We start from the raw sequence: 26,577 nt of genomic DNA, 5'->3' as shown, positions 1-26,577 counted from the left end.
CAGGAGGCACCATAGCATTAACAGCTAGGTAATTATTTTGCTTTAGAGCAGCTAGCCTCTTGCCCTCATCTTCAAAACAGCATTTTTTAATTTATTGGACAAAATGTTTTCTCTGGCATGATACAAGTAATACCCAAGTTAAGCTTGCAAGCAAGGACCATATGGAATAGCTTGATCTCTTTACAAAGCATTTTCTACCAGGCAACAACTACCTCGATGCAGACTGCATTTCGGTACCACAGGGTTGCTTTTCGGACCAAAGCAAGCTTGCTAACTTTGCATGGGGACAGAAAAGCCAAGGCCAATGGATTTTATGCCAATGGATTTCATACCAAGCAAACAGCCTAGTGTGACTCTACTGCAAAATGGGCATTCCTCTCATAAAATGGATTTTGTTTTGGTTTGACATTATATTTTCACTGAGCTATGATAGAAACTAAAAGATGTTGGCAGTATCAATGCTTACACCAGAACTTTTGATTGGTATTCTTTGGGTTGGTTGATGTTTCAGTGCCTGGTTACTTCAAAGAAACAACACAGGTATTGCACAGTATAAATTATTTGTATTTTCTCTGCATAACATTACTGTTATTTACATACCATGTTGTTCGAGGCAATGCATTTCAAACTCTGTTTTAACCAGACAAGACAGAGAAGAGTGGAGATTACCAGAATTTGAAACAATTGCACATGACAGGACAGGACAGGAATTGTTTTCAGCTCTTGCTCTGATAGACTGACAAAGTAAAAATGTGACCAATAGTGCAAAATCTGTCACTATTTAATGAGATCCCCAAAAATGAACATGCAAAATATCTTCCTGAGATCACGGTTTAGATTTCTTGTTTTCTTTGCACAGAATGCCACTGAAAAAATAATTCTGTTTCTACTTCCTTCATCGCTCAAACAGCACATGCGTGGCTTCATATGAAAGATTAATGTGCAAAGCACTGGATAATTCAGAATGCTTGGAGTGGCTGGGAAGGAGAGCATACTGGAAAACGGCCTCTTCTGTGAAGGAACTTCGCCTTTGTGTAAAAAATTAATAAGCAGAGATTTTTTTTTTATGTGGAGTACAAGATTTTAGCTACAACATTTCTGCTAGAAGTCTTTATTTTCAGTTTAGGAAGGCACATATGGGCTCCCACACGCCAGATCTGCTCCACTGGCCGGGTTAAGTAGCCAGGCTGTGTCTGCCACAGTCACTGTCGACTCTGTCCTCGGCAAGCAGGGCGCAGCACCGGGCGCCCTGCGCTGGGACACGCACCACTTCTTAGCTGACAAACCCAGCCCTCAGGTAGGACAGAGGGGTAAAGCTTTCCAGCACCAAGGCTCACAAGTCAGGAGCTTCGAGTCCAYGTTTTTTCAGGCTTAAGATTTTTGCTTTTCAATCAAAACAGGTCTTTCTGGCGTATGGGTGACTTCTTACTTAATACTGGAACATTGCTTTTTTTWAAAAAAAATGCTTTAACAAAGAATCTGTTGAAATGAAAAGAACGTATTTCTAATCCAGATTGTTTTGTTAGAAATTCTGAAAGGATTCTGATGAAAATTTCCCTTGATTTTATTACAGAACAGAAATTGAAAAGTGTGCTTGATTTACAAAATCAACATAAAGCAAATTTTAAAAACACAGCAGGTATTGCATTAACCAGTATTATTATTAAACTACTTTTCCAAGCTAATAAATCTCCACCGATGTCAGTCCTGGACCTTGCTGTAGATAACCAAAGAGGTCTGCCCAGTAAGGAGTTCTGCTCGTTTCCTTGGGACCCAAAGCACGACTCCCCTTTTTTCTGGAGTCTCATGAATTTTATTGTCCTTGAATTTAAGGTTGCCATTCATGTCCATTATTTTGCTGATATATGTATGATACATGGTGAGGGTTGCAACTGTGTTCCATTATTGAAAGAACATGGTGAGGGTTGCAACTGTGTTCCATTATTGAAAAAATAAAAAATAATCTGTAGCTTAAGATGACAGAACTAGTGATAATCTTTCTTCACTGCTGGAAGTCATCCACACGTGTGACACGCAGCTGGCAGAGAACTTTCCTGGAAAAGTACGTCCTAAACATGTGTCACGTTTCTAATTTTCTTTGGGCTGATCGGATAATCAGTTCGTCTTTGAGGTCGCACCTAGAGGAGAAAAAAAGGAGTTACAGAACTGCAAAAAAAAAAAGAATCCTAGGAAAGTAGGGCTGCCAGGGACCTCAGGAGGTTACCTGTCAAACCCTCACCTTAAAGCATTACACGAAAATTAATTCTATCATTAGCAACCCACTCAAAATCCATATACAAAGAGGAACAGAAAAAAAAAAAGAARAAAAGAAAAAGAAAATACTTATATAAGCTTCACATGCAACACAATAATGGYAATTATGGGAATTCATTAATTGGTCATATGCTATCTGAGCACTGCTTGCATGCTCCACAGTCAGTATTCCTTTAAGTAAAAAACAATGTTGGATTTTCCTTCTTTTGTTTTCTTAAAAAAATACCCTGCCTGATACGTTATAAGAAAAACTAACCACCTGATGTTGCCTTCTGAATTTACTAAGAACATCAACAAAAAGCGTGCCAATACTCCAAATATCTCAAAGGGAGTTTTCAAAATCTCAATGTTTATTTAAAGCAGACCTTTYTTTTTTTTTAAGTTACCATGATTAGCATGATCCGACTTGAACCCACACCAAAGAGGATTTTAAAGCTGACCTCAGTGAGATCAGATTAGGGAAAATGCCCAGCAGGTTTAAAACCTTACTCTTATTCGCATTCAATGCAATGGATTTCCAATCCTAATTACTTATGCATTTTTACAAAGGATAATTGCAGAGGAAAGAGCAAGGAAAAAAATGTTTTCAGATGCATCCCAGAAACATATACTCTGGATATTTAAAACAGGTAGTAAGACTTCATGTAGGTAATTTCAAAGTAGCTCTACAGAATGAAAATTACTTCCAAAGCTGTAATCCCATGTCTTTACATAGCTTCCTGAATGAGACACTAGTGTCAAATCGCTTGCTGTGGATGGCCCAAAAGCTGATTTTTGTCTTCCTCCATTTAGAGGCTTCCTGCTAGCTACTGTGTTCCTAACAACTTCCCCACCTGTCTCAACCCCTTTGATATTAATGGAAATCTCACCATCCTTCCCAGTGGAAATTTTTATCAACCCCAAGCTAAGATTTGGTTCCCAGCTATTGACCAAAATATTGGTCAATAGCTGTATTTTGTTTCTCAAACATTAATCATGTACAGTCCATATTGCCTTGCTACTGTTCCACTATTTAAGATCTTAAATAATACATCTTAACATCTTAAATCATCTTAACATCTTGAATATACATTATTAAATAAGCCATAGAGGAAAATGTTAGATGACACATGTGGACGATAATTCTCTGGTATTTAGTGAGTTCCAGCACCTCAAGGAAAACCATGGGATAAATATAACTCTCCTCGGAACATTTCATAAGACAGCTGCCTTCTGTTTTAAATACTTCCTTTTTTCTTTCCTTGTTCTGTTRCTAAAACATACTGCAGTTTTCTAAATTTACCCTTATTTACCATTTCTTTCAGCAGAGAGGAGGGTGCTCTGGGAAGTAACAAAATTGCCTGTCTCTRCTCAAGAAGCTTTTTCCAAGACCTCTCTGCTGCTCTTAGCTTCTTGCAGTTCAGAAATAACCCAAAGACCTTGCTGGTGCTCAAAAGAGGTACCTACCACTCGTTGGTTTGTAGAGCACGAGACATTTCCTTTGGTCTGTGCTACCCAGGAGAATAAGATCTGATGATATTTGCTCCATTAATGAGAAACAACTGTTTTTATTTAGTGATTCTTCAAATATAAATCAAGCTTTCTCACTACAGCAGAGGTTTTAAGATACTTGCTGCTCCTGCTTCTTCCAAAAATGAGAAATTTACAAACAAATAAATAAAGGGGGGAAAAATGTTGGAAAAAGCTGAAGGCAAGTAGAAATCTGTGTTCCCAAATACTCTGGGCTGTCCGTAGAGCATAAACCATGCTGAACTGGAGAGCTTGCTGAGTAACCATAAAGTTTTGGAGTGAGTTCAAGAGCACTTCATTGAACACTCCCTCTGAAATTTCCTGACATACATAAATATTTTTTTGCACAAAAATATAAATATTTTTTGCACAAAAATATTGTACTGCACACAGATTTACTGAAGGAAGAGGCTCCCAATAAAAAGTACGTAAGAAKCAGTGTTTATGATCATTAGTAGTCAATACTTGATAGTGATTGAGTAAAGGGAGCTGGTAGACTCTCACACCAGCTGGGTCTGGATTTCATCACTCTCCCCTACCTGACAGTACTGGGGTGGTTATAAGACAGAACAGTTTGTTTGCCCTTAAAAATCTTGTTCTGCAAGAAGAAACCATCCCAGTCCCAGTGCTTTCTCCTCACAAACAAAGGAGAAACTGAGCAACACTTGGTCCCATGAGTGGCCTGGAGTGCAGATTGGGCCCATAATGGACTGTGTTCACCTTGGCTCTACATCTTTTATGGTTATTTGCTTGGGTTACTTGTATTTTACCCTCACTGTGCTCTGATATCCATTAATGAATAATTTCATGAATTTCAATCAACTCATGCTGTGTATTGGCCTATTTTCTGTGGAGATTTCTCTGAAGTAGCAGAACCTCACTGAGGTTGCAGTTAACTGAATCTAACTTCGAAATTAAGGCTGCTGGCTGCTAGTTTAGTGATCTGGAATTAACCTTCTGATGCTACCAAAGTTCCCAGATTCACTGTTACAAATAGAAAACTCAGAGGAGCAGAACCACAACAGCCATTTCATATTTAAATCATAATATGCTACTGCTGCCAGAGCCTCTTCTTATTTTTGATATCAAAGTTGCTTCTTCAGATTAATACAGCTCTCTACTAGTCCTTTTAGTCCTAATCTGAAAAAGTGGCTTCACTATTCGCTGCATCCTACAAGCTGAAGACAAAGCGGACAGTTGTAAAGGTTCTTGTAGAGCTCAACACCACCGGAGCAAATTTGTATGATGATCCCCTCAGTCATGAAGAAATACCATCAGCATCTCCTTACATAGCTTTAAGTCTCTTTGTACTCTCAGCTAATTGTAGATATTAAAGTTACATATTTCAAAAGCTTTCTGTTGMCTTACATCTGCCCTGGATGATGTTTTAAATGGATTGGTATAAAGGGACTATTGCGCTGGCCAAAGCTTTGCACRGCTTGTTAGGTTTGGTTGGGGGAAAATGCCCAATTTCTCCATCTCTTTCATCTCTTCAGCCCTACAAAAAAAGAACTGGCAATGCACAGATGAATTGGGAGGTAAAATAATATGTTTATCAGGATTCAATCCCTCTGTGATGCTTTTGATACTAATCTGCAGTCAATAAAAGASAGACTTCTGCTATTAAGATAATGTTGTAGTCACTTTTCCATCCTATATGACATCAGTGATATGAATGATGAGCACACATCTGGCATTATGAAACAGGCTTTAAACTCATTTGACAGATGGCAGCTCCTCAGACAGGGGGCTATGGAAATGTGTAATAAGATGAAGGCTTTGCCTGCAATTACTCAACCAAAAAGTCCAGGGCTAACAGCAGTAAAACAAATTGCTGAAATTAATGTAGGAGTATTTCTAGATATGTCTGCAGGCATCACACATTTTGCTAACTGTTATAACAAAAAAAAAAAAAATGAGGCACAGATGAATTATGTTTTGCAAAGTTATTTTTCCCCCATTCTTCTCTCAACTTCTCACTACAAATTCATTTAATTGAGAGGAAAACACCCACCCAAAAGCTCTGGGTACCCTCAAACTCATTCACAGTGTGTCATTGCTTCTAATGGCAAACCATTTCCACCTATAAACTTTTGAAAATATCCAGCATGTGTTCCTGTCTATCAATAGAAACACAAACTTGCATTTCCTTGTCTTTACATACACATGAGACACAGACAGAGAGGTTAATCCCACCCACAAAACTTTATTCTTCACCTTTTTCCAGATACTTGGAAAAAAAGATACTTCAGTCTGCAAACTGCACCTGCCTTTTCTACATCTATATCATCAATATTTATTACTCTTATTGAAGATTTGCTGACCAATGACTATCATAACATGACATACTCTATAGTGCATTTCATTAGTAAGTGTAAAATTATGTGCTGTCATTGGTCTGTATTTCTATTTTATTGGCCTTTTAATCTGATTTTGATAGTTTAATTTTTCTTTTCAAACAATCCACAGAGTCAGTGCAGTTGTATACAGTGCAATAAATGTAGCTACATTTTATCACTCATTTCCTCCCCAGTATAAAACCACAACCACAACTAAATAATATTTCCAGTTTATAGAGTGTCATTTAGAGTAGTTAAGAAGAAAAATAGATCTGTCCCCATTAGCAGAGCTATGACTCACTTTGGATTGAAGAGGAAGAGTGTGGCTGTGGTGGCAGATCCAAGCCTCGTGTAGCTCTGCTAAAATCAGCTGAATTACACCAGGGATGAATCTGGCCCACTGTAAATGATCATACCCTTTTAAGGAATGATTGTCTGCTTTATCATAGAGACATTTACGGCTTATTAAATGGGCTAATTACTAGGCTTATGTAGGAGACTGTCCAGTCCCGCAGGACTCTGAGTACTTAGAGCTGCTTTTGTACCAGCAGGACTTAAATTAAAATGCAGTTCCTCACAGATAGTCCTCAGGATCAGGCAGAGCTAGCCCTGTGGCTTTTSCTTGTGCTTAGCTGCATGTGAGACTGACCCAAAATATGCCAGAGTCAGGAGAAGGATCAAACTCCCTGCACTTGGGTTTGGAAGAAGCTCCTCATAACGGGTCAGGGCGTATGAAACAGCCCCTGGATGGGACCTGAATCCCTCACACCCCTTTGGCCTGCAGTTCAATCCTGGGACTAGCAGCAAGGATTGCTACCCTGCCATCACGGATGGTAACAAAATATGCAATTAAGCAGAAGCTTGTAACTCTACTCTCTATGTGACCTTTTCTTGACTAATGTAATCAGAGTGAAGACCTTCCAGCATTCCCTGACTGATGCTCCTGGCCTCCTTTTCCACTGGTTGGTAATTTTTCCCTCAGCTCAATAACTCAGTTCAATATTCATCATTTTTTAAATGTCTTGTACTTCTTTGTTGTTGTTGTTGTTGTTGTTGTTGTTGTTGTTGTTGTTCTCCCCCTTCCATTGTGGCTGAGGCATTAATTTTCCCTAGGGTGATTTACCAGATCTTTTGTTCATGGTATGGATTGATTGGTGCAATTACTGAGCAACATTTATCTTCTGTGAATGTTTTGCAGTAGTTTGTGAATCAGTGAGGTTCCACGGTGAATAGCTGACCTAAGTGGTTTCCTATTGTCCTCTTTTACAATGAGTCCCAGCAGGTCTTTGTACCAAGTTGGATCAAGGGGTGAGGACTTCTGAGGAAACAAAATCTTTGATATAAAAACTTCCTTAATATTTCAAATCATTTAAGATTGTATCTTTTTACCAAATTTGAAGGTGATACCCTCAGAGACCCAAGAGAGACTTCCTACTACCTGCAGCCTGTGCTTGCTAACCTTCTAGATGCTGAAACTTTCCATCTCTCTTTCTCCTGGGGGTGGAATGTGCAGTGGGTATGTTCACCTCTGTCCAACCAACATGCCAGGTTGCAAAGTCTTCRTTCACTTTGATTGCCTTTCTTTCCATTCTCTCCCCACATGCATGAGACTGTTCCAATTTTAAGGCTCCCCATTAAAAAATTGCTCCCTTTGGGCCAGTCTTCTGACAAGTTGCTGTAGTTAATCCTTCTCGTTGATCCCATAAGCTGTCAGGGAAGCCAAGCACAGAACTCTTAAATTCTTGGACCTTGCAGAGGTGAAGAGACTGCTGCTCAGGAAGCTGAGCACCTCATTCCCTCCCCACCATGCTGCTGAGGGAAGACTCACTTCACTAGTCACTTCACTAGTGAACTAGTTCACTCACTCACTGTGAAGGTCTTCCCTTCACTCTGCCTCCACATAAGGTCTATGAAGATGTTTGCTTATTTTCCCTGCTTATCCATGCAGAGAAAGGCAATTTGCTGAAGTCCACCCCTTTAAGGTCTCCTTGACTGTAGAAAAAAATCTCTGGATGATTCCTCTCCCTTTCCCCTCAGCAAACAGTTAATGGCTTGCCATCTAGTTTCTCCTACTTGACAAGAAATATATTTTCACGAAAGAGYACCACAGTGTTTATTATGCAACTTATTGGCAACAGCAGTGACTAAAATTTATTAAAWTACACCCAGTAACACAACTCTTTGTCAGGAAACTTTCATTATGCAGTTACTGGAGAAAGCTGTAAGAAAAGAGAAACATTTTTTTTTTTTTTTGTCTAGAAAGTCTTTCACTATGTTTGTATATTATCCTGCAAACTTACATCACAGACTGCAAATCCACAACTTATTAAAGTAAATCTTTCTCAAGCTATATTAGCAGCTCCCTTACCAGCTTCTGTATATACAAGATGGGGGCACCACATCACACTGAGAAGCCTTGTTTCAGTTGAGACTAATTTCTCCTTACTTTTAGATTGCTGAATTCTCCTCCAGCATGTTGGAAAAAATATTAGCAATTTTCAGTAGTACATTATCTCTTGCTATTTWAAAAAAACGTGTACATTGTTAATAATGCAGCTAGAAGCCATTCTATTAGACTTATCCAGAGACACGTGATTTAACAGAAATAGTTGAAGTGTTTGCTGTGGTCCCTCCAATGGATTTCACCATTTCCATAGCCACCAGGCTGCAAGGGACCTTCTAGGCCATCTAACGTAGTGTTTGACACAAAAGGCTGAGCCTGTGTTTGGGTTTCAGCTTGAACCAGGAGATGCTCTTGAAACCATTCCCTTGATGCTCCCTTCTCACAGCGCAGAGCCAACTGCCCCAAAGTGGATCTGTGGATCTGTTTCAGCTGAAACCAAACTGCACAAGGCCCTGCAGGAGCATGTCCAGCACACAYCAGTCACTAATGAGCACCTGGTGTGAGGGAGGAGACTACAGCAAACTGGAGCTATCTCCTCTCCTTGAAATGGGTGCAACATGGATGTCCAGTCATCAACACGCACTGATTTGCTTCTCTGAGCTGATCGTAACACACCACATTGCCTGATAATTGCAGGAATGCTTGAACTCTCAGCTATTTTCTGCATGCTTTTCACCTTTGTATTATTACTACTGTGTTTAACAAGTAATTATTGTCAAACATAATAATTACCAGCCTACATCATTACTGTTGCTATTATTCTTACAGTTATTATTTTGATTATTTTAAACGTTGGTTGAATATTTTCTAAATTTCTTTGTGTGCCAAAAGAACTAGGCACACTCTGCAATGATTTAAATGCAGTGTCATCGGAAGGCAGGTCTCTGCACTGTATTTACTGAAAGAGCTCTTCAAAAATAAATGAGGTATTGYTGTGTTGAGCTGGAAAAGTCTGTGTCACTTTGTTGCTGCTTTCCCAAGGGAATATTGGCAAAAACCATCATACAGATGCCAAAACAAATATATATATGCTATAAATTTAGATCTACATTGCTGTTGTGCTAGAAGCTATGTCTAATACCACGCTTCAGAATGGAGGTAGCTGAGAACAGAGCAAGCTGAGGAGGAAGATATGTTAAATGTCTGCTTCTCTATGCTTTAGTCATGTGAAAAGGGGAGAAAACTCTAGAGTAGGTGTTATCTTTGTGCTTTCCCTTCCGTCATCTACCGCTGAGATACCAAAGGTATCTAAGATAGTTGTGAAGATCCTGACTAAAAGCACTTCTATAAAGCAGAAGTGCAATTTGGGGATACAGTCATGAAATGACCCAGGGAAAATGCACATTTGTTGACTGCATTTGCAGCAAACGTGCACTGGATTTCTGCAGTTGCCAAAGAACCCCAAGCCCCCCGCTCAGCAGTGCCTCCGTATCCTTCCTACATCTCCTCCCCTCCGGCAGCTGGGAAGAACAGCAGAAACGTTGCAGCTCCATTCTGCCAAAGGCCTCTATATAGCAACTGCCAAGAATCATTACACCTCCACGTTACTACCTCCACAATTACAAGGGGCTAGGAATGCTGAAAGGATCATTCCRCTTGTCCAATGAGACCTGTAATTGTTTTTTAAATTCTACAAGCACCCCAAATCTATGTTTAAAACCTGTGTAGTACAGCGTACACTGAGTTTGACACTGTGTGTGAAAAATATCAAGATCTCCACGTTACCTTTGAGGCAGAACTGGCATGTGAATCCGGATCAGGGACAGTAAACTTGGAAGACATTGGGGGAAGAGAGACAATTCCTGTAACAAGAATATACAAGGTTAACCTTACTCAGTGTCCACCATGATGTGAACCACAAGCCATTAAGCAACTTTAATTTAATTTAATTTAATTTAATTTAATTTAATTTAATGCTAGAAATGCCTTCTGAGCTTAGTTGTATCTAATGAATATGCAAAAAGTCCATCTAGGACCAGCAGAACCAATTTATTCGTGTTTATTTTAGTTTTCTTTAACTCTATTAAGCTTTACAAATACCCCATGTTCTTGAAATTCTTCCACTGCACTTATTTCATCACGATTTATTTGTTAGGGAGAAAGGGGTGAATGCCTTTATTATAGACTCTGCACAATAATTTTATGCCATAAAGTGTTTGATTTAATGTTTTGATAATAATGTGGTTACACATGCAAGTGGTGAGCCAAGATTTGTTGGAAATTTACATTTGCTATAGAACAAGCCTTGTGCTTAAGGACTAGAATTTATAATGTCCTAGTAATTTATCAGTAAAATCGTGACTCACTAATTTATTTCTAAAAATGCAGTCAGCGATGACTAGAAAAGTACTGCAAAGGACAGTTGCTGAGCCACGTTCTCCCATGGAAAAAAATAAGCTGCTTAAAAATTGGGCCTTTTTCCAACCCCTGCCCCTCTAATTACTTGCATGTTCTACCCCTTCACTGCTTGTAGTCAGTATGCAGTTCATCACCAGTTGAACAGAATTCATAAAAGTCATTGCTGTAAATGTAAGCCCAGTTTCTCAAGGAAATGAAGAACATCTGCTTAAGCTTAATGTGGGTGTGCATCTCTTCCTACTTCAGTAACACTTGAACTTGATGGACAGTTTCAGAAAGTTTGATGCGTTCAAAATGTTTCATGACAACAGGTGAGACTTAGATATCCAGGCTTCATTGCTTCTGTTTTTCATGGAATTGCTTGGATTGGAGGCAGAGGAAAGGAGAGGGAGGGAAGTAGTGCACAAAGATCTCCTTTCTCAGTTAGGTGTCATGTTCTGGGATGACTGTTGGAGACAATGCTCAATGACATTCAGCAAAACACCTGGGTTCAATAATTCACATCAATGGCCATATCTTTCCCTGGAATAAGCAATTAATCTCTGAGACAGGAAACAAAATAATTGCCTGCAGGCAATGTCTGGAATGGTATGAAGATACTCGTATACTATCCTGAAATACCATTACCAAAAGGAGTGGTTTTTATGATAATGTTGCATGAATGAACAAGACAACAATTTATAACACAAAAATATAGATATGTCGATAGCAAAATATATATATATATATAAAATACACAAACACAAACAAACAAAAAAAAGATGGATGAGCTTGAAGCTTTCACAGATTCAGTTGAAGCAGCTGAAGTTTGAGATGCAGCACAAGTCCCAGGAGTTAAGCAAAGTAAAAGAACTTCATTAGAAGTTCGTGTATGATTCCTCCTGTGTTTCCTGTGGACTTTTTGCTTTTTTTTTCTTCCAATCCAGCTGCAAAATGGACTAAATAGCCCTTCATCTACTATTCAGTACTCTCATCTCTGTCCCTAGGGGGAATTTGGAAGAACAAAGGCATTAAAAAAGAAAAAAAGACAAAAAGAAACAAGAAACAAAAAAAAAAGCTTAACAGTAAAATCAACTGCAAAGAGCTTTGAAGTTTTCTCAGTAATTTTGAAAGACAATGTTGTAAAAGATCCAAAATATTCTGAAGAGGTTCAGGCTGAGCATGAGTCCACTACAAGGCACTGGGAAATCGCGTAATTTAATTTGCTTGACATACTGCCTGTAACACTTGTGTTGAGAAGCAGTTCAATGCTGGGCGATTCACAGACTTAGACTTACTTGGGATGTGTTCTGTGTATGTTGGTTCTTCTGGAATATATCCACGATTTTCATCACCATCTCTTTGGCTGTTTTGCAAATGGCCACTGTTTTTCTTCTTAGCTGAAGATTTTCTAGAAATAAAWGTACCCATCATTAGAACTTAATTATAGGAGAACTCTTCAGTAACAACAGAGAAAAGGTATATTTCTTACCCCTGAAGAAATAGATGCACATTAGTTCTGGGCTTTCCAAGTATTTATCTGTTTGAAATTCTGTCCTGTATAAATATTATCTATGCAGTTCTGCTTCAAACGTTTYGATCATCTACTCTATCAGCTAGCAGGAAAATAAAATGAGAATCTGCTAAGATTTGAAATTTCTGGTCCAGATCGTAGGTTTTGCAGGAAATTAATTTTAAACTTGGGTTCTGAATTACAGGATAGTCCTGTAATAGTCCTGTAATGTGGCCCATTAAGGGAACAGCAGACAGGTTTCCTGCAACAACCCATCATCTTTGTGATTTTAACTCACCCAATTGAAAAACAAACCATATTAGCTCACACCACAACAGTTCACTCCCAAACGATTTATCCTTATACTCAGAAGTTAATCTTTTACTTTGGAATTTTCTTTACACGTGAACATAGTCATGGTGAGGTTAAAAGTACTTCTTTGGGTAAAGTTACATCCTCTGGCTTTGCAGAAGTGACCTGCATAGCTAGACAGTAGAAAAGAGTGTATTTGTTACTCATGACTATTATGCTGCAAGAGATGTTTTAATTCATCTGTTCTTACCACAAACTCCTTCCTGGTATGGACCCAGRTCTATCCTTACCTAAGTTTTTGGGGTGGCAAGAACAAACTGATGGCAGGATTGTGGCAGTGCAGGGATTTGTAGGTGAATGATGAAATATTTTTGGTTAGCAATGTTTGTGGAAACTGCTGCATTTATTTTTTATATTTTTATATTTCCTTATTTTAAGGAAATAAACATGTTGAATGACACTATGAAAACTGTTGAAGTTGTTGAAAGAGAAGACCAATTGTTTAGGGGTACCACCTCTGCATCTTAGATGATGCTGTTCAGTCTATTTAATCTGATTCTTAGATTTCAACAATCTCAGTATAATACTCAAACCTGAAGGAGTTACAGAAACATGCAGGAGGCACAAAGAGCAGGTTAGACAAGTTAAAGATGAATGTGGTGCAGAGTGAAACACTACATCTTTTGTCTCTAGGTTCTTTCTTTAGTACAACGTGGCATCTGAAATCCAGGGAACCTTCATTGTTTCTTTTGTCTTTAGATAGGTTCACTACACCCCACAGCTAAAATGCACTATACCTGTAAAACCTGGAGGTGACCATAAATAACATCTGTGATTTCAGCAGTATTTTTTATACATGCTAAAACTTGGCAGAATGGTCAAAGTTGAGTTCAACACTGAGTTCYTGAATGCAAGCTAAACCCTAGAGCCTGAGCTTGTCACAGGGCTTYAGCATTTGCTTAGCACTAGGAGTACAAGTGGCCTTTCTGAAATGCCTTCAGGTAGACCTGCCTATTGATATAGCTACACTTGGTAGCCTGATTGATTCAACCTCTCAAAATAAGAAATCACCTGGTGGGCTATACTGATATGGCACAGTATAATTAACGTCCTCGTCAAGAGAAAATAGGTCTTCTTTAATTATTTTCCATTGTATGCAAAAAAGTACGGCAAAAAGGAACTGTGTCAGCAGCATTTATGGAAGGTTCTCCCGTGAGGCCACCAAGGAAGCCAGATGTTACCAGATGTTACTTGGGGAGAGGCAAAGTGCTGCACGGGAGTGCACACCCATTAAGTTTAGAAGTGAAATGCCCCATAAGCCTAAGTCATGTATGAATTTACAATGTTCCCTAAAAGAGAGAGAGAGAGAGAGACTAAGGAAAACAGCATCACAAGCACTACATAATGAATAGGATCTTAATACTGATGACTGCAGAGTCCTGTTTTTTCACACATCCATGCCAGCAGCAATATACAGATAGCTTTGCTTGCAAGAGAGTCTGATGCTCACTTGACATTTTGATATTTTTTCTTTTTCTCCTCTCCTCTCCTCTCCTCTCCTCTCCTCTCCTCTCCTCTCCTCTCCTCTCCTCTTTTTTTTCATTGTTGTTGCTGCACTTGGGTTTTTTTTGTGCACTTGCTCGTTTGCTCGGCCCGGGGGACGCTCCGGGGCAGCCGCTGTCTCACAGTGACCCCCTGTGGGCACCGCTGCAAACACCCGCGCCAGGAAATCCCCAGGAAGAGCCGAGTTTTCCAGATTTGCCTTGCCCAGCAGGCTGGGGAGCGAGGGAGGGAATGCCGGCTTGTCCCCTGGCCGGGCTTGCTGCAGACCTTGGCTCCCTGCCTTTCCCTCCAGCAACGACGAGGTGGGGGAAGCTGACTGGAAGAGTCTGGTTGAACGGAAAAAAAATATATATTCCATCTTATTCAGCTTACCTTATCTCCTTTTGATAAGTGGACCCTGTAAAAATAAAAAAAAAAAATTTTAAAAAAATCTTCTTAAAATGCAGGAAAATTAAATATGCCCTATTAGGAATCTCCTTTTAAACCTCTATGTCGCASTTACTGCAGGAGCATCTCTTCTCCCTGCTCACAAAATTGTGCGATATCCCTTTATGATCATTTATACACAGAAATTAGGAAAATATCTGACAAATACAGCACTGAAGTTACGCTTCAACAAAGAACTGCAGCAGAGGAGCTAAGCCTCACTGAAAATTAAGGTGCTCCTGAAAAATATGCCCCCTTTGTACTTAATATCGCTGGCAAACCTGTTGGGCCACTGCATACTTTGAAAGCAAGTTATATGAAAAACAGCAAAGTGAAAAAAAKAAGCTTTTTTAGGTTGTTGGTCTATCATTGGTCTAACAGCATAATCTATCTGCTCACTCTTTCACTTACAGGTTTTGAACCTCACCAGCACTGATTTAGTAGTAGACTTATGTTTGCTTTGTTTTATATTTTATTTTATTTTATTTTATTTTATTTTATTTTATTTTATTTTATTTTATTTTATTTTATTTTATTTTATTTTATTTTATTTTATTTTTAATGCACAGAGCAGCTATGAAGGTCCACTTACCTTTCTTCTTTTGGCAGAAGCAGCGTACGACAACCCAAATAATAAAGATCAGAAGAATAAAACCAATAATTGAGAACACAACCGCAAGTACAATGATCCATGTACTTGTTTTGTCTTCACTGTAATCACTTTCTGTTAAATTAAATGGAGAAACATTGTACTGTCAGAACCTAAACACATCTTTTTTCAGAACATTTGCCTCTTCTGTGAAAAGCTTTTAGCTGCTTGCTATTACTTAACAAGGAGGTCGTGCTCTTCCAAACGAGAAGCTTCTGTAGAGATGGATGGTGCCCAAGATTTTAAAAGGTTTCCAAATGCTAAATCCTAACTGCAATTCTAGCTTTCCCCCTAGTTACTTCTCTTTCTGAAAAATACACAGCTGTAATTTTCCTACATAATCCTCATTTTTGATGTTCTGAATCTCTCAGCATCCTTTAGAGACTTTTGGGGCTGGGGAGACAGGTTAAGACTCAGCATAGATGTTTATCCTGTATGTGTTTATCCTATACTGTGCTATCTCCATACTAATATTAAGCATTTTGCCTAGTTGTTCTAGTCCATGGAGAGAAAACGGGTGCTGTGAATTACAAATCACTTGGCCAGATGTGTAGGTCTCCCTGTGGATAAGATGATCAGCTCTCAAGAAGTGTCCATTTCTCCCCACTGGCCACAGTGACAGCCGCAGGGCAGATGGAGATCTCTGTCTGAGATGTGGTCATCTGATGAGCCTCATACTGAGATTTCTCACTGATTTCAGGGGATATTTGATTTTGGGATATACTTCATAGGTCATCTGTTATCCACTGTAAAAAGCAGTAAAGAGAAAAAAATATATACAGGAGTACAGTTTGGGGGGTTGCAGCTATTAAATCCTCTTCACTGCTGGTGTTTTCATGACATTACTCAGGGTCACACATCAGGGGAATAGCTGTGACTCTGTGAAGCTGCTAATCATCTTTGCTGCTGCTCTACCTTTCCCCGGGCCTGTCAGGTAAATGTTGTTTACAGTTTTTAATTGAGACCTCGCTGAGGATGTGACATGCATGGCAGAGTGACAGAACGGGCATTGCCAAGTTTCTATCCGTCTTACACCTGTAGTTAAGGTTGGAAGCTTTTTCTACAAAATTGCCACAGTGATTTGGGGGCCGCTTTTCAAAGGGGAGCCAAGTTAGAAGGGCTCCTGAAATATTGGGTCAAAAACATAAATATTCAATGGGCAGGAGGACATGACAGTCAATACTGACATTTATGCAGCCAGCTGCATAAAGCATATAGGGTGTTTTCTAAAATCAGTGCATGGGACAGCTATTAGCAAAACCATTTATTCATAGCAACCAGTTTCCGTGAGACATTGAGTTATTCTGAAATCACCTCCTGTGAAAATGCAGATTACAGCAAAGACAACGGAATCTTTTAATGTCTTTCACTCCTGCAGTGTAAAGGCCACATGAATTCAACATTGAAGCCATATGAAAGACTYTGTAAAGGACCTCATGTCCCAGTAACATCTCTGTGACTGCTTCTGTTGAGACAGCTCCAGAGGAGTTCCCAAAACTGGGGCTCAGCCAAACTGAATTGTGAAAGAGGCATATCTGGAGAGAGGAATGACATACATGAAAATGCATCACCTCATTAATTGTAAGAAGATGCCTGAGATTAAGACTGATCTAGATGTGCAGGAAGGCCGAGTATTCACCTGCCAGGTGATGTTGTCCTGTCAGTGGCTGTGGAAGAAGGCCCTGAAGTTTTTTTGTGACAATACTTCTGAATGAACAAGGACTGCTCATGAGGAATGTGGAGAAGTGAACGACATGATTGCTCAAGCCTTTAGGTGAGGGCTGAAATCAATATTGCTATAGCTTTGGGAAAGATTCTTTTTTTGAGACTYGTCTTCCTCATTCTTGACATCTAGATAAGAGTGGGTCTGTATATGAAAAGTCAGAGAAAATCTGAGATTTAAGATTTGATATATATTAGCTATCTTTCTCTGTTGTAAATGTCAYATCTTTATTTCATTCTCATAGTTTAGAGATTTCCTTTTTTCCTATCCTGTCTCAAATTTTGAGTGTCTGCTCCTGCATAATGAATTTTCCAAAGAGAAATGAATGATGGTCCTATGCAATCACTAATTATATACTAATTGTGCTTCATGACATCTGTTTTTCTCCTCTTCTGATTTACAGTGAGTAGCTATGGAAACTGAGGGTGGATACCTCTGTAGCTCACAAATGAGTAGGCAAGGGAATTTATTAATTTCCTCAGGATAGTTCTATTTTGCTTACTCAGTAATTAGGAGCATTCTGACTACAAAAACAGGTCATTTTAAAAATGATGAAATTACYTTTTCACTTGTTTTACAAAGCCGGTACTTCTGAAAGGACTTGGTAATAATGACTTAAATGTAAAATAAGAGGCCCAATCGCTCAACCTCTTCAGTTGTTTATGTGTAGAAACTTCTATACAGTACTGATCATCAATCTACTATAAGAATGTCTGCATACATGGTGTATTGTACCCATTACAAAACAAGAGTCAATTCACCAAGAAAATCTGTCAGCATGATTATTGAAATTGTCAGTGCTCATCAGTTTAAAAAAAAAAAAAAAAAAGAGTAGAGTAGATTTAAGGTCTTACTCTGTACAGAAGATACCTGGGGAGCCACTGTAAAATCTTCCATATAACCTATGAATTTTCCATACAGAATCACRGAATCCTTAAGGTTGCAAGGGACCTCTAGAGAGGACCCTGTTTATGGGTCAAGATCAGAGGAAGGCCACAAGGCTGATATCCTGGTGGGAGTCTGCTAGAGACCACTGAACCAGGATGAAGAGACAGATGAGGCATTCTATAAGCAGTTAGAAGTCTCACAATTGGCAGCCTTGTTCTTCTGAGGGACTTCAACTGACCAGATGTTTGTTGGAAATACAATACAACTGGAAACAATCTAGAAGGTTCGTGGAGTGCATGGAAAAWAACTTCCTATCACAGCTAATAAGTGAGCCTACCAGGGGAGAAGTCTRGCTGGATCTGCTTTTTGTGAACAGAGAGGGACTGGTGGGAGATGTGGAGGTTGGAGGGTGTCTTGGGAATAGACACCATGAAATGAAAGTTTTCAATTCTCAGTAAACTCAGGAGGGGTGTCAGCAAAACTGCAATAGAGAACTTCTGGAGGGTGGGCTTTGGACTCTTTAGCACATTGGTTGGAAATGTCTCTTGTCCTGAAAAGCAAATGGATGCAAGAATGCTGCACTTTTCTCAAAAAGATAATCTTAAAAGCACAGGAGCAGGCTGTCCTCATGTGTCAAAAGACGAGYCAGAGGGGAAGAAGACTGGCCTGGCTGAATAGGCAACTATTGCTGAGACTCCAGGAAAAAAAGAGAGTTTACCATCTTTGGAAGAAGGAGCAGATGACTCAGGAAGAGTACAAGGAAGTCTCTAGGCCATATAGGGGTAAGTTAGAAAGGCAAAAACTTGTATGGAACTCAATCTACCAGTGCGGTAAAAGACAACAAAAAATGTTTCTACAAATACATTAACAGGAAGAGGAGGGCCAAGGAGAATCCTTTACTGGACACGGTGGGAAACATCTTCACCAAGGATGAGGATAAGGCTGAGGTCCTTAATGCCACCTTTGCCTCAGTCTTTAACACCCAGATCAGTTATCTTCAAGGAGGCCAAAGATTAGCAGCATTAAAATAATAATAATAAAAAAAGTACTGTCAGCATTAGCTAAACTATTTAAGGTGATCAAGGGTAATAGCAATAGTTTTTGAATGATTTATCTGACATTCATGCTTGGATTAAAGCCACCTTAAATTTCCTTAAATACTGAAAGGCAAGCTAATATAATGTACAAAGAATTCCACCTGTGTTATTGCATACATCCATATTCTTCTAGGCTGTGACTGAGACCATATCAGGATCTACATGGGTCTTGGGTTACAGCATATGACTAGAATGGTACCCAATCCCACTCGGGTGCCAAGTTCAGTGCACATGTGGAGAACTTTGTACTTGCATTTGGAGAGCTAGTGAAGAGTCTATTTTGGGTTGTGTGTAGARATTGGGTGTGAAATCAAAGAGTTTTTTTCAATTCACTGGTAAACCCGTTCAACGGAACCTGAAACACTGATAAAGTCACTGTTGAAAATAACAGAGCACAGTTTCACCTGAGGGTTTAGTCTTCAGCAAATGAGGTCTAGAATTTTATTTTCATATGAGGGACATGCCATAACCACAGATGTTTCACATCTAAATAAACTAGATGATTTCTTGTACAAGGAACCAAGGCCAATATCGTTAGCAATGAATCCATAGTAGGAATCACTGGCAGATCTTTCGCTTGCTTCATTTGTTGTTTCGTTCATTCTTTCATTCCTTCATTCATATTGCTCAGATTAGCCCTAGGCAGGACTTTCTGGTTCATAGGACTTGTATCAGTGTTCTCATGGTAGTAAATTTAATCCTACCTATAAGTTGTGACAACTAGTCTTAACTCTATCACCTCTGCACATCTCATAGTAATTAGTTTGCAAATAAAATAAAATTTTGTTTTTCAAAATAAAACAAAGAAGCATAATTCTGAAAAAAAAATAGCAGAGGCAAGGTACAACAAACATCCACTTACCTACAGTAGAGTTGAGGAAAAAAACAGTTATAGTTGCATTCTGAGGGCTAGGAAGTGCTTCTATGTCAGCTAAACAAGTCACAATCTCAGTGTCCGTTGGAGTCAAAGTTAAGATGCTCATGGCATTGTGAAGGCCATTAGATCCTTGACTTTGCTTGGTAACATACCTCGACTTATCTATGAAAGTGTCATTTGTCATCCAGGTAATGTCTGGAGCTGGAGCCCATCCTAAGGCTTCGCAAACAATTTCAACTGTTTTGTTCTCTTTTACTGTAATGGTGCTATTTTTGATGAATAAAGATCCATTAACTGTAAGAAGGAAAAGATATTTTGTTCCTTCAGAATATTTGGATGCATTGCTTTCCTACTGAGAACTTTAAATCTTACCTTGCTGCCCATAATTAGCTATGCCTTAAGATATGAATTTTAAAACAGATATTAACACTGATGTAGCATATGCATGACATAAAAGTGCAGATATTACAGCTTCAAGGACATGTTATTGCCCATTATCTCTAAAACACTAGACTCAGTCTTCACTGCCTTTTCAATAAAAAGCAATAATATATATGTTTTAGTCATATTAATATATTTCCAGCTGAAGGATGATATAATGTAATTACTGTGTTTCTCTGTAAATTTTAAGCACGCTCTTGGGGTTTATCAGGAAATGCTTACAAGTAGATGGCRAGGTGTTCTTGTTGTACAAATCACCTCTTTGACAAATGGATAGTGTCTGGTGGTCAGATGCTGCTTTACTAGCTGCATCTTGTCCCTAAAAATGCTTGAGGAGGGAGAAGTTTCATATATTGGGGCTTCATGCATAGGAGCCTTCTGTTCCTTGCAAAAGGCAGCTTACAGTTGTAATCATACGATGAGCACTGCCTTGTGTGCCAGAGGCTTTACCTTTACACTCCATTAAATCAAACTCAGATAAGCTGGCTTTAGGACTCCTAAATCAAAAAGCAGAAGGGAGATACGCAGTAAAAAGAGCAGACATCAATGCAAAGATATTTTGCATGGTGTAGTCCATACTGTCCCTAGCCAAAGAGTCATTTCTGACTGACTGCTGGCAGGCCTGATATAGCCTTTAAGGCACTTGCATGAAATGGATAAGGAGACACAATGGGGGAAAAAAAAACAAAGACAGTTCAATCCTCTCAATGGCACTCCAAGAGTGACTCTGAAATGAGCTGTGACAATAAAATTAAGCCAAGGAGGAGAGGAGACAAAGCATGTTAAATAGCAGCATGTACTCCTTCACAGAGGTAATTTGGGCAATCCATCAGAAGACTTCTTTAAGCACTCTCTAATAAAACAGCTTTCTGTCAGCAGCCATACTCACCTTGGACCCAGAGGAATGCRGAGCTGCTCTCGTTACCTTGCTGGGTGCTGCACTCTATTCTACCAGAGTCACTGAGCCGCGTGTCGTGGACGATCAGCTCCAAGGTAAACCCACTCGTGCTGGTGTAATTTTGGGAGGTGAAGCGGTCTGAGGTTATTATAGGTCCTTGAGGATTTACCACGGTGAGGACCGGATTTCCGTTTGACAACCAGATGACAATTACCCATTTTGACGACACAGTGCAATTAAACCGGGCTTCTGAACCAGCAAGGACTGTCACGTTGGTAGGGCCAGTTATAATAAAAGAACAGAAGCCAAGATCTGGAAGGAAATAAAAAATATGCAAAGTGTAATTATATAAACACCAACACCAGCTAAGGCTTTTGGCTTAATTCTTAGCATCAACAATAAAAGGGGATAAAAAGCAGTAAGATCTGGCTTGAATGACATTCCCTGGGAGTAGTGGGGTATCAAGCACTTGGTTACACATTAAGAAAGGCTGTTGATTCAACTATGCTGGCACTTCTACTTTTCCTTTGGTACTTGATCCTTTCAGAAAGAGATTCATATCTCATTTTCAATAATGCCTCACAGCAAATGGTTAGAAATTATCTAGGGTAAAATAATGTTAAGTACATTAYTGAAGTGTTAAACTGGGGACAAATGCTACACAAGCTTGCTATAATGGATCCCCAAACAAATCTTTGTCAACCCAAGATATATAGGCTTGTATAGATTAAAATTCTTAGACTATTTAGAGATAAAAATGTACAAACAATGCAATCTTTTAGCTTATCTCCAGACAAGTTTTTTTTTTTTTTAAGATGCGTTAGATTTTTGTATGTCTGCCTCCCACTCCTAAATCACTTAGCTTTCTCTTTTCAGGAAGTCACTAAAGGCCAGTCTAATCATTACTGCTGAAGGGAAATGCTTTCACCCCTAAAAAGGGAAAATACGTGAGCTCTGTAGACTTCAAGTATATAGCAGTGTACATAGCAGGTCCCTTAACTATGTTTTCCCTCTCCATGTCTCAAATCACCAGTGATTCTTTTCCACCCCCTTCCATATGCTTTCCCCTACACCCTGCTTTTCTTACGCAGGATTCAAAATACTTTTCCCTTGCTCTGCTTTCTCTGGCTTGCTATTAAACAGATCTGCTGCAATTCTTGAGTTTTATTCCTTGAAGGTACTGTTCACCTGGCTAATGTTTTTGAGAATTTAGAGCTTCGCTCTAATGAAGACATCTTATTTTCTTTCCTCCCTCTGCACCAGGAAAGGTTCAAGTTAGATATTAGGAAAGATTTTTGCATGGAAAGAGTGGTGAAGCACTGGAATAGGGTGCCCAGGGAAGTGGTGAAACCACCTTCCCTGGCAGTGCTCAAGAAACGTGTAGATGAGGCTCTTAGGGATGTGATCTCGCAGACATGGTGGGGATGGGTTTACGGTTGGATTTGATGGTGTTGAAGATCTTTTCCAACCACAATGATTCTGTGATTCTGTAGCCAGGGCTCACCATTGCCCTTGACCAGGAGTGCCCTTGCCTTGCGTGGGAGTGAAGAAGCATTCGCAAGCAGAAAACAAAAGAAAGACAAGGGCAGAGACTGACTTTTCAAGACAGCAGTTGTGACTGCAGTCCATGAAACAACYGAAGGAAATAGGTGCCATTTTGAAAGTGAGCAATTCTTAAAGCATTTCTCAGAAAGATCATTTCATACGTCCTTGTCTTTGCTGAGGGACAAGCCTTCTGACATGAAGAACATCTAGGTTACTGGTTTGGCATCTTAGGAATAGTGCTTGAGAGCAACACTGTGCAAAATGAGGAACTTGCTTCCCTGCATCTTCATACTTTGTGACCTACCTATGGATTTTGGCTTAAGTCTCCTGAGAATGCTATCTCCATGTCCATGAGCAAAGGCAGAGGTACTATCAATAATTTTCAAGGAGGAGTATTACTGACCAAATGATCATAGGATCATGGGATAATTCAGGTTGGAAGGGACCTCAGGGGGTCTCCAGCCCAATCCCCTGTTCAGAGCAGGGTCAAGTCTGACTCAAATCAGGTTCTTGAAAACCTCCAAGGATACAGATCACACAGCCTCTCTGGGCAACCTGCTCCACTGCCTTATTATCCTTATTTTGAATGAGTTTTTCAAATGGAGATTTCACAAGATCTCTGCAGACCCATCAGTCCTTCTGGAGAGGTCCATGTCATCAGGTCCATGTCATTTTCTTTGCTTACTAGGAAACAGTCATCCAGAGGAATCACAGAGACTGCCAGTGTTACACTGATGATTCAGGCTATAATCTGCRTAAGCGCTGCAATTACATACTACAGTCCATGGCAGTGTAATTAAAACCTTGTATCTGCAAATTTAGTCTAAGCATAAGCATTCAGTTGTTTTCTAGGAGAAAGAAAGTCTGAAATAGCTGTTATTCCCTTACTAAGACTATTCAGAACAATAAAGTGTTTTTTGATTGACCCAGGTTTTGTTCACTTTAGCTAGTTAGCTTATTCATTAACAGATTMATTTACAGATTACTGCAAAATTCTTATTTCATTCAGTCATTAGCTGTCATGGGYAGGGCAGGATATGTTGTGTTGTTTCACACAAAAGAGACATTCAGTACTTGTAAAACTACAACCAGTCCCAGTCTCAGTTATGATGCTGCAACCAGAACCTGCCCACACACATCCAAGGCATATGGTCCATAATCTCCTTGCTCCCACATCAATATCATTTTCTAATTTCCAGTTCACATTTAATCCTAGGCAGTTTATATGTACTCTGTTTTGTGCCAAAAAAATATTCTTCARTATAAATAGCTCCCCTCTTTTCTCCCACCCTCTCTCTGAGTGCATTTACAAATGAGAATCTTCTCATTCTTTGTTTTGCTGGTTTATATAAACCTATTCCTCTTTGTCTACTTGCATGATTGACTTTGAGTTCTCCTACGCTTACAAAAAGCTTTAAAAATGTTTTTCACTTTTCTGGGTTTGTTACCTTTTCCATGTACAGCATTATTCTAAGCATATCTGAGTATGAGTAATGAAACATTAAATCAAAAGCAAACTCCACTTCTACTGATAATTAGTAAAGCCAGATAATATAAGATAAAGAATATTACAGTCCAACTTCAATGGCCTATATTTTTTCCATTAAGCTATTCAAAGCTCTCTTGAGACTTGCAAAGGTGAACTCCGATGTTTTGAAAYATGCAACAGCTTTAAGATTACCTCAGCAATCAAGCTGATATACATAGCTGAATGCATTGCTTTATAAACAGTTAATCCAGAAAACAAGCTAAAACTTATTTCTTCTCTTTTCTACTTGCCACTTTCTGCATGACAGGATTTCYGTGCATGTCTGTGGATGACATCATTTCCAGAACTTAGAGTTTTCTAGTTCTCTTTGCATTGAGAAGTACAGTGGGAGCTCATTGATGAGGAGGTGCATTCCAAAGACACCATTCTTCATTTAGTACCATCCTTTTCCTGGCATTCAAGGCGAAGTAACCATAATTTCTATTCCTAACTGATATTATTGAGGTTGAGACATTGTCCTAAGCTAAAATGAGCCTTTGAATTATCTATTCTTCCTTGAATCTAATTGTAACTAGTCTCTACAACACTATTGCAATGGTATGTCCCGTGGGGTCTGTAACATGTTGACAAACTGAACTTCTGGATTTTCACAGTTTGTTTGAATTCTTCATGACAGGTTGAAGYTGTCATAAAAAGCTATCATGAATGAGGGACAGAGTCATGTACAATCCTTCTTGGAATCAACACCAATTTGTATTTAGCTGCCCAAAAATTGGAAGCTGGATAGCAAAACATGGAGGTATTTTTCCATGCTGTCCCTATTAACAAAAATTGATCTCTATGCATTTGTGTTTTATTCATAGCTTGTGCAAACACTTTACTTTCTTAAGGAGACTAATGGCTTGCTGTGACTCCGAATAAATGATGCTTCAGTACACTGCCTGCTGTTAATCTGTCATTTGCAGTGAGATCATGTCTGTAAGCTCCATTATGGTCTTCAAATTTAGACCTAAACATGAATAATCAGTGATCACCTACCCTAAAAATATGCAACTAATATTGCTTTTGTCTTGATCAGCCAGTCAAGACAGTACAAGCAAGTAGGTAAGAATTATTCCTTCATTTATCTAACACAATGATTTTTAACAGCGCACAGGTATGGTGCCCTTTGGAGCTGCCTGGAGAAGCCTTATCCTCCACCTGGTGCCAACACACGTCCAGTGGCTGTAACCTTGCCTCTTTATCTTGTTGCTTTTCTTTTTCTTTTCTTTTTTTTTTTTTTTTTTTTTTTTTTTTTTTTTTTTTTTTTTTTTTTTTTGATAGCACACAGAGCCCAAAACTAAGAGCATGTCTCACTGTCCAGTGCCTGGACAAACACCAATAAACTTGTGTAAGGTCAAAGAGGACATGGGTGACGGAACAGGGACCTACAGCCAGTTGCTTTCACCCAGTGCTGTAATTCCTCACTGCTTGTCCTTGCTTCTTATGCTAAGGAGCAGATTTGAGTGCTAATTTCATGTACATGCTGCTTGAGAAATATCTTGCAGCTAGTTTCTTTTAGACAAATTGAGGCCTCAGGCTAGTTTTTCATTGCACTTTGCAAGAACTACGTGTTCGTCTCTTAACAGCTGGTTTAACATCTGCTTCCGCACACACAGCCAAGGAGAACTCCTATCCAGACAAATAGCTGCACCGAAGCCTTTACAGGAAGGGAGACTTTAGACTGTCATGATCCTGCATTATGCCTTTATTTTGGAAGAACAAAGCAGAGTGAGCACACCTTTCGGGTGGCATATTCCTAAACGTTCACAAGGGAGTAACTACAGGCCAAAGCATAATTAAAAGGTGTTTGTAGTGTTTCAGCTGTTCAGTCTTTCCCAACAGCACCCAGAACATATATCATCCTTTTTATGAACTGTTTATTCCCTCCTCGGTCACAAAAATTCACTGTCATGGCCATCACGGTGGGTTTTGAGGAAATAAAAGGACTTCTAAGGGAAAAAGTGAACTTGTCAACCAAAACTTCGCGCTAAGGAGGGAAACTGCAGCTTAGGTCTTGGCATCTTGAAATAACGGGTGGTATTTTTCTCRGCTTTGTAGCAATAAGTTGCTTTTTCTGGGGAAAAAAAGTCCTTAGAAAGCTCAGGAGTCAGGTGCCTCTGCAGCCGCACACCCGTTCCCAGCCCCGCAGAGCCTTCAGCAGGCGAGGGAAGGGGCCTGGGAAACTGGCTGCAAATCGGAGCACTCACAGGGAGGAGTGTTCACTCACCAGATGGGGGGGGGTGAATGCTCA

At 39.4% G+C, this 26,577-nt stretch overlaps 1 protein-coding gene across 1 annotated transcript in view; it reads right to left on the bottom strand.

Annotated features, from left to right (window-relative positions):
- Positions 1-737: 737 nt before the first annotated feature.
- Positions 738-26,577, bottom strand: part of IGSF5 (immunoglobulin superfamily member 5) — a 32,666-nt gene continuing 6,826 nt past the window's right edge. Inside the window, exons 3-9 of the mRNA XM_026053028.1 lie at positions 21,242-21,562; positions 19,897-20,205; positions 15,270-15,401; positions 14,624-14,648; positions 12,162-12,274; positions 10,252-10,328; positions 738-2,138 (exon numbers count right to left, since the gene is read on the bottom strand). Of these exons, the coding sequence (XP_025908813.1) occupies positions 2,070-2,138; positions 10,252-10,328; positions 12,162-12,274; positions 14,624-14,648; positions 15,270-15,401; positions 19,897-20,205; positions 21,242-21,562 (1,046 nt within the window). The 3' untranslated portion in view covers positions 738-2,069. The remainder of the gene's footprint in view (positions 2,139-10,251; positions 10,329-12,161; positions 12,275-14,623; positions 14,649-15,269; positions 15,402-19,896; positions 20,206-21,241; positions 21,563-26,577) is intronic.

Source organism: Nothoprocta perdicaria, unplaced genomic scaffold, assembly GCF_003342845.1.
Source record: "Nothoprocta perdicaria isolate Ctin4 unplaced genomic scaffold, notPer1 scaffold_96, whole genome shotgun sequence".
Taxonomy (NCBI): domain Eukaryota; kingdom Metazoa; phylum Chordata; class Aves; order Tinamiformes; family Tinamidae; genus Nothoprocta; species Nothoprocta perdicaria.
The sequence above is the reverse complement of the archived record's forward strand: the minus strand, read 5'-3'. Positions and strand labels throughout refer to the sequence as shown.